The 15,390-nt window shown below is 48.0% G+C and overlaps 1 protein-coding gene across 1 annotated transcript in view; it reads right to left on the bottom strand.

Moving 5' to 3' along the window:
• The window catches only part of GALNT2 (polypeptide N-acetylgalactosaminyltransferase 2), a 208,148-nt gene extending 194,520 nt beyond the window's left edge, over positions 1 to 13,628 (bottom strand). The window contains exon 1 of the mRNA XM_023513885.1: positions 13,419 to 13,628. Coding sequence (XP_023369653.1) covers positions 13,419 to 13,544 — 126 coding nt within the window. The 5' untranslated portion in view covers positions 13,545 to 13,628. The remainder of the gene's footprint in view (positions 1 to 13,418) is intronic.
• Positions 13,629 to 15,390: the final 1,762 nt, after the last annotated feature.

Below are 15,390 nucleotides of genomic sequence, written 5' to 3' on the forward strand. Positions count from 1 at the left end.
CTGTGCCCCCAGTGCTCCTGGGGAGGCCTCAGCCCTCAGCCCTGTGCTGTGCATCTTCTCTGCCACATCCACAGCAGAACCAAAAAGACACCTGCAGCCTGCTGTCCACCAAGAGCCCCCTGAGCAAATCTCGTGGGCTCCTGCTGTCAAATCCCAAGGCTATGGTCAGAAATGGGAAAAACTGTTTTTCCAAAGCCCCCACTGTGGATTCACAGAGCTGACCCAGCAGCCACTTGGAAATCACACAGCCTCAGAGGGCCTGATGTGAGAACCTGCTCCTTGGGTCGCAGGAACTCAGTGACTTCTGCAGGTGGCTAGGAACACCCATCAGCCCTCCACCAAAGCCTCCTCCTCTCTGCAATAACCTAAAAAACTACAGTGCTAATGAGAGCTTTCCTTCTAAAAAACAGTGGCACATTTGGTAATGATGCTAAGTGCTTTCCAACGCTGCAGTAAAAATAAATTAAAACTTATTAGATCATCAAAAACATCCTTCTGGGGCCAGTACAGGGCAAATGACTCCACATGCTCTCCACTACCAGTTAGGGAATTAAAGGCTTTAAAATAAAATCCATGGCTTGGACACAAACACTACTGTAATTCTGACATATACCAAGTCAGATTGACTCCTAGGGACAGGGGAAACTCTACCTACCATATTTTGTTGTATATAATACATACATTTTTTCCCCAAATTCTTGAGGGAAAAATCAGGATGCACATTATACATGGGGTAGTGCTATTTGTTATCAGTACATAAAACTTCTTACACCTTGTACCTGTATCCTGTTTTGTAATTATTTGTTACATAAAATTTCTCGTACCAAAATATGTTAAAAAAATAAATTTAAAATTCCTTTATAGTACAAAAAACAAGTACCTAAATATAAACAAATTTTTGAATTTAAAAAAAAATTTTTTTTTTTTTTAAACAGAGCCTCACTATGTCGCTGTCTGGAGAGTGCCATGGTGTCACAGCTCACAGCAACCTCTAACTCTCTTGGGCTTAAGGGATTCTCTTGCCTCAGCCTCTTAAGTAGCTGGGACTACAGGCGAATGTCACAATGCCCGGGTATTTTTTGTTGTTGTCATTGTTATTTGGCAGGCCCTGGGCCAAGCTCTAACCAACCAGCTCTGGTGTATGTAGCCGGCACCCTGGCCACTAAGCTACAGGTGTTGAGCCAATTAAAAATGTTTTTTAAAAGATTTTTTTTCCCTGAAAGTTTGGGCCCAAATTGTGGGTGTGCATTATGCATGGGAGCACATTATATGTGGCAAAATAAGGTATGTTTCTTTTCTTTCTAAAACAAAAGACACCGACTCATCTTTGCATGCAAACACTCAGTGATCCACATCATTTCTACACTGGAGTGTGGCCTCCTAAGATACCGAAGTGCAGGTGCAGGCCAAGCCGCAGTGGCTCTCTGCACAGGGACATTCTGCAGACCTGCATCTGCCTCCATGAACCTGATTACAAGGCCTGTACTGCCACAGCTATGCCTCTTTCATAATGCCCAGCCTCGGGCCTAGAGCTGAACTCACCTAGGACTTAAGACTATTCTTCCCTGGTGGCTCCTTGTTCCTCGGCCATCCACATCAGCAGCTTCAGTGAAGGCTAAGCAGATGCTCACCAGCTCCAACACAGCCTGAAGCTGCAGCTCGAAGTCAGCAAGAGGGAAGTTGCTATTGGTAGCTTGATGTTTCAGGGACTCTAAGACCAGGATAGCCAGGCCTGACTTTCTGCAAAGCCGTATTATAAGCAATTGGAAGAACATTAGAATTCCAGCCCCAACTGTGCTACTGTGTGCCTGCGGGGCAAGCCAGCAATCTTGTGGTCCACCAGAAACTCATGTGTGAATGCAGAAAGGAAACCCGCTCCCGACGTTCTTCCAGGCATGCAGCAAGGTAAGTGAGCAACAGCTCTAAAGCGTTTCAGACATCTCCATGGAAAGGCTGCTGTAAAATCTGTAGTACCAGAAATTATATCTTACAAGAATCTGTGCAGCGTCACATTTTGCCAAAATCTCTCATTCATAAATACAATGTAAAATATGAGACTTTAGCAATACTATTCTGTTGGGGAACCAAAGATAATTATTAGAGGTCTCCCAGCCAGCTTCCCAAATCATCCACAGTCCCTAACGGACAGCATATGATAGCAAACAAAACTGCCTCGGATGAGTACTAAGTCCAGCAGAAAGACCGCCTGGCAAATAAGAAGGGTGTGGTCAAGATAATAAACCGTCTTTAGGTAACTCTGGAGGGTAAGAGGGTCTCTAAGTCACAGACTGCATGGGTAGAAGTGATCTCACAGACCACCTAATTTACACTCTACCCCTGAAGAGTTCACCAGAATCAGCAACTGTCAGAGAATTTAGATAATCCTCACAGAATATTCCCCTGGTGATACAGGTGATCAGTCAGGATCTCAGGCGACCTCCCAACATGTCCTAAGGAAAGAAGCATTGTGGAATATGCTTGAACTACAGAAGGGACAGGAGGCAGATGTGTCTTTGGACCGGCCCAATCACAAACTCTTAAAGTTGCTTTTCTAAAAATAAATAAATAAACACTAGTTTTCAGCTGGCTCATTAATTTTCAAAAGTAGACAAAAATAAAATAGCACAATGAAATACACAAACGCATCGGTCAACGTCCACAACACACCTGGCCAATCTTGTTCTCCTGCAATTTCGCCCCAGGCATGATATCATTGTATCCATAAATACTGTAGTTTGTAGCTCCAAAAGATAGGAACTTTTTTTAAAAAACATAACCCCAGTACCATTATCACCATTAATAACATAAGAATGCCTTAATTCCATCTACTATCTTATCCTTGTTTAACTTATCCTTAATTTTAAAAAAGAAAATCTCCCTTTCTCTTTCAACAAATGTTGGTTTATTCTGTGGTTTTAAGATCCTTGAAAGAAAGCAGTATCCCTCTGCAGATTCCAGCACGGCTATGTGTACAGAGAATGCTGGAAAATGCTCATAAATTGCCGATCTCTCAAAAATAAAAGCCAAAAGTACTTCTGTTTATATGGATTTCAGGAACTGTGAACCAATGCAGATGTACACATTCGAAAGACGGCTGCCAGCTTCCTTTATCAGAAACAGAAGGCCCAAAGCTCATAAAGGTGAGCGTAGCCATCCCTCCATGCCCGTTAGGAGCTGGTTCCAGGAAATCCCAAAGACATCAAAATCTAGGGGTGCTCAGGGGCCTCCCGTCAAATGGCGTGATGTTTGAATGTAACCAGCACATCCTCCTGTATACTTCAAATCATCTTTAAATTACAGTGTAAATGCTACGTAAATAGTTGTTAGACCATATTGATATTTATATTTTATATTACTTTTTAATGTTGTAGTTTTATATTTTATTGTTTTCATCCAAATATTTTCAATCAACGGATGTATGAATCCACAGATGCAGAGCCAGTGATGAGGAGGTCAACTGTATCTACACTTGAGAAAAAGACAGGCTAGAATCAGATAATTCTAAGATGCCCTCTTCCCCCTCCACAGTTTAACACAGGAAGTCGGAATGCATCGCACAATCCATGACCCTTCATGATGCTGTGAACTAGGTGATGTCCATGACACTATTACCAGCCCATGCTCCAGCACTGAGATCTGCAGGATGTATGTCAATGGCTTAGGAGAAAATCCCAGAAATACCAATGAAGAACTCTTAATTCCTAGAAACCGAATCATGGTGGAACAGAATGGATGGTGAATTAGAGTTAGGCAAAATCCCCAGAAGAGTCAAAGGGCAGCTAAATCTACATAATTGCCAAGCTGTTGTAAGAGTCCAGAACCCACAGTTCTTAGTGTTTTTATTTTTTGTTTTTTGTATTTCTACTTTTAAAGAAATGCTACATCACCAACACGCCTGGGGCTACAGCAGAAGACTCTGAAGAAAGCAGGCACTTACACTTAGAAAGTGACTCCAAGTGCTTATACTCCAAAGCCAAATTTTAGGAATGCCTGACCCAATGAGTTTCACTGACATCCTCCTTTGCATCCACACATGTGAGTGATATATGGAGAAATTAATGTCTAAGTCTGAAAAAGCTCCTTCAGTAAGTAGAAAGTAAGAATGTGAACCAATCAGAAACCATTGGTAACAGTTCAATGGACAGTGTTTTTTTCTCTCCTAGTGATCCATGAACTGGCATGTTTGACACGTAATGGCCTTTTCAGTGTTGATCAAGAAGGTATGTTCCAGACACAGGCACCATCAGTGATGATGGAGAGTGAGGCAAGAAGATAAACAACCAGAGAGCTTTCTGGCACAGCAGGTGGAGACGGGAAAAGGGGGGAGGGGGGGGGCAGATAAGGCCTTTTGAAGGTCACAGCGCCAAGATCGAGGTCAGTGGGTGGTGCCTGTGGCTCAGTGAGTAGGGTCCTAGCCCCATATACGGGAGGTGGCAGGTTCAAACCCGGCCCCAGCCAAAAACTGACCAAACAAATAAATTAAATTAAATTAAAAAGAAAAAAAAAAGATCGAGGTCAGTGGGCAGGTCCCACAGGAGGAAAGATGAGGACGAGACTTGGAGGCGTCCCATGCTGGGCCAACCACCTCACCATCCAGGGCAGCCCTACAACTTGCCTACATGACAGCCATCTGCACTCACCCAACCTTGATAACATGCTGCTCAATTATGGGTGGCTCCAAAACACAGGCCTTTAATTTGCACCAGCTCCTCAAGCTCTCCTCGGGGCAACTTAGCCGGGAAAGAAAGACCCTTCATTTGAAGGGCAGCATTTTTCTCAGGCAGCACCCTATCAGGAAGAATTCGCTCCCTGGACTCACCTCTAAAGGGGAGAACAAGAAACCACAACAGCCTCTCAAGTTTGAAGGCCTCTCAAACCACCTGTTCTTTGCCCCCATGTAAATGCTCCAGATGTTTCGTCCAGAAATATACTGGGGGCATGGTATGAACCCCATAAAACACCTAATGGCCCCTCATAAACGCCAAGGGCCTCTGAGAAAGCAGCTGATGCTCTCACCTGAGAGCCAAAAGGGCTAGAGCTTCCCACAGTCCCACCTCCACAGTGGCTGTGGGCAGTGCCATCCCACCCCCATCTTAGTTTCCACAAATACTGCTGATGGCAAGGCCTCCACAGCCCTTGCAGGCCAAGAATACCCTCCCTCTTGAAGCCCAGGTACTAGGCAGGCTCTGAGTCCTCCTCCCAAAGCCAATCAACAGTCCACTCCTGTTACCACCCATAGCAGCTCCCATAGATCTCACCTCAGTGCAGACCCTGCACCGGCACGGTGCTCAGGGGTGGCAGGGAGGGATTCGGAAAGCACTCCAGGAAGCATGACGTTCTCCATCATGCCTCACAGTCCACCCTGCCAGTAGTCAGCTCAGGAATCAAGAAATGTCATTTGTGCATCAAGCTATAAGGCCGCTCAGCAAAAAACTTGGCACCTCAAGCAGTGGCAGGCTCATGGTGAGGGAGGGGCGGAAGGATACACACAACACTTCAGCAAGATGTGTGTACTCGCCATCAAGGGGACACTGCTGGACAAGAACAGATGACCTCAGATGGCCACCACTAGAAAACCAAAGGCAACAACCCTCAGGAAAGAAAAGCAGCTTGTTTATTTAGCAAAAGGAACCGAAGAGCCTAGACTCGGCTACACTCAGGAGCTTTTTCTGAAGCAAAGTAAACCTATATGATTACCTTTTTCTTTTCTTTTTTCTTTTCTTTCCTTCCTTCCTTTTTCTGTATGTTTGTATATACGTATTGAGATAGAGTCTTACCTTGTCTCCCTCAGTAAAGAGTCTCCACGTCACAACTCACAGCAACCTCCAACTCTTGGGCTCAAGTGATCCCCTTGCCTCAGCCTCCAAAGTAGCCAGGACTATAGGCACCTGCCACACAACACCCAGCTTCTCTCTATTTTTAGAGAAGGGGTCTCACTCTTGCTCAAGCTTGTTTCAAACTTGTGAGCTCAAGCCATCCACCTGTCTCAGCCTCCCAGAATGCTGGGACTACAGGCATGAGCCACTTTAACCCCGTAGCCATCCCTGCACCCACTTCTAACGCCCACCTGCCGCTCTGTCTTGTTCCACACCACATAACTGGCTTCATAATGCTTCCTGTCCAGCTCTCCACAGCCCCCAAGAGGACAAGGATTTGTGTCTGTCCTGTTCACTGGCGTACCTGTGCCTGGACAGGTAAACTAAAGGGAGCATTCCCAGCACCTCCATACTTAAGCTAATCCTTAAGATCAATCACCCATGGCCAAAGGTCAGGGAATCTTCACACTGTTAAGAGAGCAATGTCTAGGTCCACTCTGAGGACACAGGGGATCACTGGTGAACACATACTGATGCACTCTAACTCCCCAGGAGTCGTCACAGGCCCAGCCTTGTCCCTGCGGGGTGGGTGTATAACCACCAAAACATCCCTCGGCCCAGAGAAAGCTCACAAGGCAGGTGATCAAAAAAGACTTATCGTAAGAATGAATGGGAAGGATCAGAGCCTATCTTCACTTCTGGCCCTGTCATGGACAGCTGAGGCCTGGAGGTTTGAGAACAGAAATGTGATGGAGCCAAAGATAAAAATGAAGACGAGATTAAACCAGACCAACTCTCCTATCAAAGCGTTCCTGTGATGGCATCTGCCCCAACTTGCCTTCCAGGGACATTATACAATGGCACAGCATGGGAGGCCAGGGTGCGAGGAAAAAGTCCCGTCCCACATCCCCAGCTGGCAGAAACCCTCAGCCCTGGCCGTAGACAATCCCCCACTGCCGGCAGAGGCCCAGGGAAGGTTTCTCCCAGGAGGCAACTGCCAGCTCAGCAATCTCAGGAAAGTCACTTAACCTCTCTGTGCTTGTTTCTTTATCAATAAAACAGGAAAAATAAAAGGGCTGCTACAAGGAGTAAAACAGGACTGTGCTTGGCCTGCAACAGGTGCTATGAAAGTGTTTATTAAATTAAAAAAAATTACAGCTCCCAAACCCCTCCTCAAAGGCACAGGGAAAAGAAATGAAATCAAAGTGAACAGTGACCATGGCAGGGGATCTTCACAAAGGGGATGCTGTCTGCCACCCCACCCTCCCATACCTGGCAACGTCTGCAGACATTTGTGGTGTTACAACTCGGTGGGGCTTGGGAAGGGGTGGGAAGAGGCCAGAGAAGGTGGCTAACACTCTAGATGCAGAGGGTAGCCCCGTACCCAGAATCATCCAGCCTGCAATGCCCCCAGGGCCCTGACCAAGAGATACTAAGAGCAGCCAATTCCCCCAGGGCCTTCGTCTCTGCCCAAACACAGATCCTAATTTGGGCTCCGAAATTCAGTGGCTCTACCCCCATCCTTCCTGGCCACTCCTCCTCCCTAGAAGTTAGAGACATGAAACAGCTGGCCATGGCAGGCCAGGTGGTAGCTAGAGTGGCCTGGGAAGGACTTTCTACTCCATGGGGAGCTCCAAGGCGGCAGGGGAGGAAGGGATAGTTCTTCAGGACAGGCAGCCCAGGAAAGGCAGGCTGAGCCGTGAGTGAGCAGCCACCAGCCAGTCACCCCTCAATAGCTTTTTCATGACAGCTGGCCTCTGGAAGACACACACTCCAAAGTCTGGGCAAGTGTTTTAAATATAAGATCATAAGCGAGACTTCATATGACAGTTTCTGTTTTTTCAAACCCAGCCCTGACAAGTCCCTGCTATCTACAGGTTGGCACGCTGAGAAACCCCTGTGCACTAGATGAGTCTGCACCTCGCTGAGTGCGTCACACCCTGTGCTGTGAAGGCCATCTGCTTGGGGATGGAGCACTGAAACAGGAGAGGGGCCTCCACCAGGGAAGATGAGTTAGCATCTGGACCCTGTTTTGTTTTGTTTCCTAGAAATGGACACACGCTCTACAAAGTAGAAAGGTAGAGGTGGCTTTCCACTAAGCAGGTAAAAAAAAAAGGTAGCGTTCCAGCACCTTTACAGCCAGGGTTAATCGTTAAGATTAAGCACAAGGCCAAAGAACAGGGAACTATCACACTGTTAAGAGAGCAAGGTCAAGTTCTGCTCTAAGGACGCAGGTGATCCCTGGCAAGCACATGCCGATGCACTCAACATTATTCTCCAGCGAAGCCCACCCTCCAGGGAAGCCCAGAACATCAGAGGGCATGGGCATGTAATGTCAAAGCTCCCTCCTAACCTTAAGCAACCTCACTGACAAGGCAGTCTAGAGGCAGGGACCCAGGCTACAATAGTGAAAGAAAGATTCCAAACAGCAACACAGAATCAAAGACTTACTCAGGGAATGGGGACCTTTCAGGTCACAGAAATGAGACCAGGCCTCCTTAATCCAAGTGCTATATTTGCGGGGTTGACAATCAGCATGGTTAACTAGTACTGTGACATGGGCACAGATGTGGGTCCAAGAGGCCACAAGGTGGCAGGATTCAACCCTTTAGGGGCTGAACATGGGAAAGGGATCTCAAGGGAGAACTAAGGTGATTAGGGTGGGGGGCCCTCAGGGGTCTCAAGATGGCAGCATATTTAACAACCAGGATGGAAGTATGTCACTATTAAATCTGTGTAGCACAGCTGTGGGGTGCATTCCCATCTGCATATCTGTGTAGCCCGTACATCTCAACATCACCCATGCAAACAGCTTCCAGAACAGGCTTCATAAGGAAAAAAGCAGAAAAAACAAGAGCGCATGACCTTGGCAGGTTTGCCTGTTTTCTCAACACGAGAATTCTGCTGGGCCCACCAAGAGACTTCACGGGCTCTTCCCAGGAATACCCTGCCTCCTTTCTTGGTCTCACACTCCCGCTGACACCTGTCTCTCTTCCCCAGGGCAACCTCACTCCCACCCCACCCATCCACTAAGCCCACTGCCTCTGGATTTGCTGATACAAGTTAGACAGGATGGCTACCTTGCCCACTTTGCCCCTGAAATTTGCCTCTTCCCAAATTTTTCTCTCCCCAAAGATCTGAGAAACAGGAAAAGTACCAATGAGAAAATATATATATGTCTTCCCTCCAGCCCTGCAGTCGTTTCCGATCACCTCTCACACACCTCTTCCTCTGATCCAAATGGAGGCCCTCCGGGACCAGCAGAAAGAGCGAGGGTGACCCACCCCAGCCCAAAGTCTGAAACAGCCTGGGCAGGCGGGCCCCACTCAGTGCTGGGCAGAGGAGCTTTTTTTTCACTCTTTGCTAGAAGGTCTAGGGAAGAACTTATTACTTTTGTAACAGTCACAATCTGTTTCCATTAAGTTTGAGCCCCCAGAGACAGCCACAACATAACTCCAGAAAAGGGAAACTTTATTTTCTTTAAGAGAAAAGTTTATATTACAGTAGCACTTGTCAGATTCTCTGGTTGCAGTGTTTTCCTCTGCTACTGTCCTCCCTACCTCAACTCCAAACTCTCATTTCAAATGGACTTTCTTTAAATTCCAAACAGATTGAGGCAAGGCATATGGGTCCCCCCTTTCACACCCACCACAGATATGCTCCTGTGTGCAGATGCCCATGACACTGTGTGGCAGCCTCACGCTGAAACCCAAACCGTGCACACCCTCAGTGATTAAAGTCACTCCGTCTCAGAACAGGAGCAACGCTGCATAGAGTGGGAGCCCGGAGCCCAGAGCCCATCTCCCCACCACAGGAAACCCCCACTCAGGGACATGTTCACCAGCAACACTTCAATTATTCAACAGGCAGTGCAAACTCCACCCCCATCCGCCTTCTTACTGACTGCCCACTAACGGGGACTCCAACAGCACACCTGGGTACAGGAGAACTGGCATCGTATCCAGATGACTTTCCAAAAAGTCAAACTTCATCGCATTAAGGTTCATAGCACGAACTCTAAACAAACCAATCTCAAAAGTGTGGATGAGGGATAGGAAAAAAAAAAAAGAAAACAAAAAAGAAACTTTCTAGAGCACCATTTCTGTAAACAACTTTCTAGAAATTGAGAAGAAACAAGATTCCTAGTTCATTAAATTTTCAAGGGGACATTTAGGTCCCCCACACACTAGTTTTTTAATATCCACAATTTATAAGCACCTAATGGTATTTAATTCTCCCCCAAATGCCACAAGGTAGGAAAGATTATCCCTCCTATAAAGATGAGCAAACTGAGAGGTAGAGAAGTTCCATAAATCAGTAAATGTCACTAAGCAAAAAAAAGCAGAAAGACTTCTTGCCTTAGTGCCAAGAAGTGGATTTGGGCCATCTGCCTTCACTTAGATGTTTACTACCTTCTCAAAACGCTACTGGTTCCCTATGATCAACCAAATTAAGGAAGAGTAAATCAGCTCAGCATTTGAAGCCCTCCACAATTTAGTTACAAATTCCTCCAAATGTACACCCTGATGTACATTTGTGCCCAGCGTAGGGAAGTGGAATTTAAATACTAGCTTTGAGTACCACATGAGTGGTACATGAGTACCACTCCCAGCTGCCTACGGCCCCTCACCATTCCAAAAAGCAACCTGCACCCTCCTGGGCCAATGCTTCCCGCAGGATCCTACCCAGAATCCTCCACACCAGGACTCCCAAGCAAGGGATGCAGTACCTGTGCCAGCTCATGAAGAAGGGTCATGCTTCCTCCATCTCCCCTCACCTCTGTGCATTAGGGAGCACAGGCAGAAGGTCTTAGGTCTTGGTTCCACACTCTTGCAACAGAGACCATTCCTCACATACTGGAAAACCCTTCCCTTCCCATCCTACACAGCCACACTTCACCCAGAGGCAGCTTCATTTCCACAGAAATGCCTTCCTCTTTTCTGAGGCTCCATCCACTGCCAACATACCAGGGCCCAAGGGAGATTTAACATGATTAAAATTTAAAGCATTTAAGATGCTCAAAGAATAGCCATTCTTGAAGTGCAAATCATCAATTTAGGGGGAAAGAGCAAAATATGGGGGAGGGGAGCTATCCACAGAAATGTAAATGAAATGTAATTTTAAACAATATTATGCATAAATTGCTTTAACACACATATCCTGAACCTCAGCATTGAATTGAGGCAAGGCCTAGACTTGGTTTTCAGCACTCACTCCTGCTTAGTTTAGTAAATCTGCTGGCTTTCTGGGTTTTGCCAAATGGAGAACAGTTCTATGAGGAGTTATTGAACAGGCAGGGCACACAATGACAAGCCCAGGTTGGGCTGCTGAAACAGCAGAAATCCTGGTTGCACTCCCCTCAGACAATTCCCAAAGCTTAATACTGCAGCCTGGTACCCTGTGAAAAAAGTCAGGACGTGGAGAAATTGGCTAAATATGGAATGAGAGACCTGACTTGAATAGCATAAAATAAAAGAAATAGAAACCCATCTACCTCTGGGGAAAAAACTCCATAGCTAGTATTTAAATTCCACTTCCCTACGCTGGGCACATTGTTTTTCACGACCATACTTTAAAGGCTAAACAAGTCAGCCACAAATTTTATTTTATCAGGAGGATGAACTAAATTTGGAGAGGCTTCTAATGTCTAAATCCACTGTAACAATTCAAGAGAGCAGAAATACACAATTTTTCTATAGATCAGAAGCTCACAGCAGCAACTCAGCCCTCCAGAAGCTGTCTTAGGCTGTCCTTTTACATCAGTGTCGGCACACTAAGTTAGTAAGTCCCTCACTGCGATTTCAAAAGCCATCGCATTTCTGTACCTCTTCCTCAGCTGACAAATCAGTAAATCACTCTAAGGACTAGGATTAAATTTTATGGTTCATTGACAGAAAAAATAGAATCCTAAATTGCCAATTCATGTATAATTATTCATTTCCCCCAAGTTTTTCCCCCAAGTTTTTCTATGGTCTCTGTACCTTTCTATACAGCCACTAGGCCACAAGGAATTCTTGGATTTTTGTCAATTAAGAATCACACCACCGAGGTGTGTGAAGACCTGTCAGCAGGGAAACCCTTGAAAGTACCCAACAACTGGAAAGGGAAACATCAAGGGTGATTTGCCTATTTCCTTCTCTTTGCATAAAAGGCAAAAAACTTTGCCAGGTCTCACCGGTACACCAGGCTATGTGGAGTAGCCAAGGCACAGTTCATTAGGAAGCAAAGTTTTAAAAATCATCCCAGTTAAACACCACCATAGTCTTCAAAGGACTGTACCACTTCCACTGGCTGCAGGGTCTTCACGTGTGCACATAACTAAAAGAAAACATGGCTAGCTAAGAGTCCCAAGCCAGCTCAGATGTAAGCTGGGCCAATCCACCACAGGAAAAGACTTTTCACGTGAACTATCCCAGAAGGCCAGTGAGACTTCTACTCCACCTATACGTTCAGCTGAGAATGAATGAACAAGTGAATGAAGCCAGGAAGGGAACCTCGAAAGCAGACACATCCCAGCGCCGACATTTAGGGTCTGACTTCAGGGCTTACGTCTGTCCATCCAGGCAGCCCCGTTCGTGTGCTCCAGTATACAATTCCCTTGTTCCAGCCTAACTCGTGTTCCACTTTGATCCACTCAGAATTTTCTGGGTTTGCGGTGACACTAAACGTCACAGGAATGAGAAGGACATGATTTTGGAAAACACAGCGCTGCTTTCAAAGACGATTAGCCAGTAAAACACCACAAACCCCTCCGGCCGACATGTGCACGCGCCCGGGCGGCGCGCAGCTGCAGAACCGCGCCGTCTGGGTACCTCTAGGCGCTCAATTTCCTCCAGAACACCCAGGGCCGGGCAGTCCGGGCTGCGGGACGAGGACGTGGAACCGCGGAGTGGCTCACACGATCTCCACAGCCTAATCCCTTGGCCCCTGGAGCTCTCTGGGAACATGCGGGAAAACCCACCGATAGGAGAGGGCTCCATCCGCGTAACCAGGAGTGGGACGTGAAAGGCCGCCCCGGAGGCCACGTCGGGCCCGCGCGGGAGGGCCGGGAACGGCCTCGCTCGGGGGCAAAGGGGCGCAGTGGCCTCGGGTTTACACCGGTCCAGGGTTTTATTCCGCACAGGAGGGGCTGCGCCCCCGCCCCCTAAAGAGCAGATAAGGTGGCAGAAGCCTGGAACCCACACCCCGCGGAGTGACTAGGGGGAATAGGGTGAGGCTTTGCAGCCGCTTGCATCGCAAGCTGAAGAGAAACTTGGACTCCTCTGCTAATACACACGACTCCCCAGAAAGGCGGCTGCCTCTCCTCACCTCCGCACCCCCTTTGTGTTTCCCAACACCCCCATCCTGAAACTTCCAACCGCAGGGGATGGGACCCCCCCGAGGCCAGACAGGATCCGAATTACGAGGAGCAAAGAGAAGGGCGACGTCCACGGGGTGGGGGGTGGGGGAGAAGGCTGCGCCGGGCCGCGCTCTCCGAAGCCGGCGGAAACAGAGGGGCTACCAGGCCCGGGGCGGGGGCCGAGCGGGGGTCGGGGCAGGGGGCGCGTGTGGAGCGGACGCAGGGGCCGGGCCGGGCCGGACTGGGCAGGGCGCCGCACTCACCTTTCTGCCGGCGCCGGCCCCAGCGCCCCCGGCCAGCGCGGAGCCGCCCCCTAAGTACATGTAGTAGGCGATGCCCAACACCCACAGGAGGGCGAAGCACAGCAGCATCCGCGAGCGCCGCCGCATTCTCCCAACCCGGCCGCCGGCCGCGGCCGCCGCTGCCTGCGAGTGCTGCCTGGGCCGGCCGCGGGCACCGAGGGGGCCGGGGGAGGAGCGGAGGAAGGGGAAGGGCGCGGCGGCGGCTCCTCCTCCCGCGCGGGGCTGCTGCTCGGCCGCGGGGGCGCGCGCTGGGCGCCCAACTCCCCCCCGGGCCGGAGCGCCGCGCGGCGCCGGAGCAGGAAGCGGCGGCCCCGGAGGCGGCGAGGGGGTCAGGGAGCAAAGGGCGACCAATCGGCGGCGGCTGCGGGGGCCGGGCCGCGGGCCGCGGGAGGGGACAGCTGCGTCTCCATGGCTGCGGCGCGCCGGGCTCCCGCGGGAGGGCCTCCCCTGAGAGCGCCTGGCGCGCCCGCCCCTCCCCCAGCCCCGTGAGTGGCAGGTGGCGGCCCGGGACCCGGGAGGAGCGCGCGTACGCACGCCCAGGGGTGCTGGGTTCCCTGCCCTTGTTGGGGTTTTTCTCTCTTGCCCAGGTTGTCTGTCACCTCTGCAGTCCTTGGTCTTTGGGATCACTTCATACCCTGAACAAGGTAGCTCTTATTAGTCTCCTGACTTGACCTTTTTGATGTAAACTCCCCTCTTGGACTTGACTTTGATACAGTTTTGTTACTAATCTTACAACAAAACGTCTCTTACCCCCTGCTGTCAATTTATTTATTTAGACAGAGGCGGGGCCTTGAGATAGAAACTGAGAAGACAATTTTCAAAGGAAGTTTCTGGGGATAAACAGAGCTCCTAATAGCAGAGGTGTTGCTGTTTTAAATAAACATGGAATGAGGAAGAAGGAACCGATATATATTCATTAAATCTCTTCTTGTTCCATAGTTTGTTTCAGTATACAAAGCATCTCGATACAAGAAAACATCTCTCTTGTAACAGAACCTGTGTAACCTTGGTGATGCCCTTGTAACATGCAAAGTTTCCAGAGTTCCTAAGAAATGTTACTTAATACTTGATATATTAAATGTTTTAGGGATCTTCCTAGAGGATAATGGCAGCTGTTTGAATGTAAATCTCTGTCCACACCCTCGACAAAACAAAAACACAACAAACTGTCAGCATTACCAAGGAAGCCGTGAACTGAACTCTGAATTACTTCAGTAGAAGAAAAAGGGGAAAAAAGACATCAAATTCTGGTGGAGCTCCCACCACTCTTGCCCAGGCTTCTCACCTCTAAAAGACAGAGTCTAACACTGCGGACTAAAAACTGAACACAGCTTGAGAACTTTATTGATCAAGGAAAGATTTGAAAGAAAATGGGACAGAGGTAGCAGCCTTGAAGAAGCTTTGCTTCTGGGAAAAGTCAGATAAATAAAAAAAAGGTAGTGGCCTTGGAAGGCCTGCCAGTGAAGGGACAGAAGGAGTCCGAAAGAAAAATTACATGTCTGTAGAAATAAAGAAGAAGACAGATAACCCTTCTCCCAGAGACCAATGTTATCTATTAAAAACTGCACTTCATTGTTGAACTGGGAATCCTGCCTCAAAACACCTACTAACAGAAAAACATCAAATCAACTCAATACAAAGAAAACAGAAAATCACTTTTCCAAAGATGAAAAAGTGAATCACAACAATTTGGCTGATGAAACCCACCGCAACAAAAAACCATGAAGCAGAAAGAAGAAAATTGTAGTATCATACATGAAACTGCGTGAAGCATCGTGTGTTTGGTCATACACACACCCATACACATGAATAAGCAATTCAAAACTAAGAACAGATCAGACCCAAAAATGAAATGTTAATAAGACTTGGTTGAGTTCAGGAAAAAAATTGAAAAGAAGCAAAAATTTGTCCCAGAAACAAAGAATAATTACAA

Source organism: Otolemur garnettii, unplaced genomic scaffold (genome assembly GCF_000181295.1).
Source record: "Otolemur garnettii isolate 467f Iridium unplaced genomic scaffold, OtoGar3 scaffold00045, whole genome shotgun sequence".
NCBI lineage: Eukaryota > Metazoa > Chordata > Mammalia > Primates > Galagidae > Otolemur > Otolemur garnettii.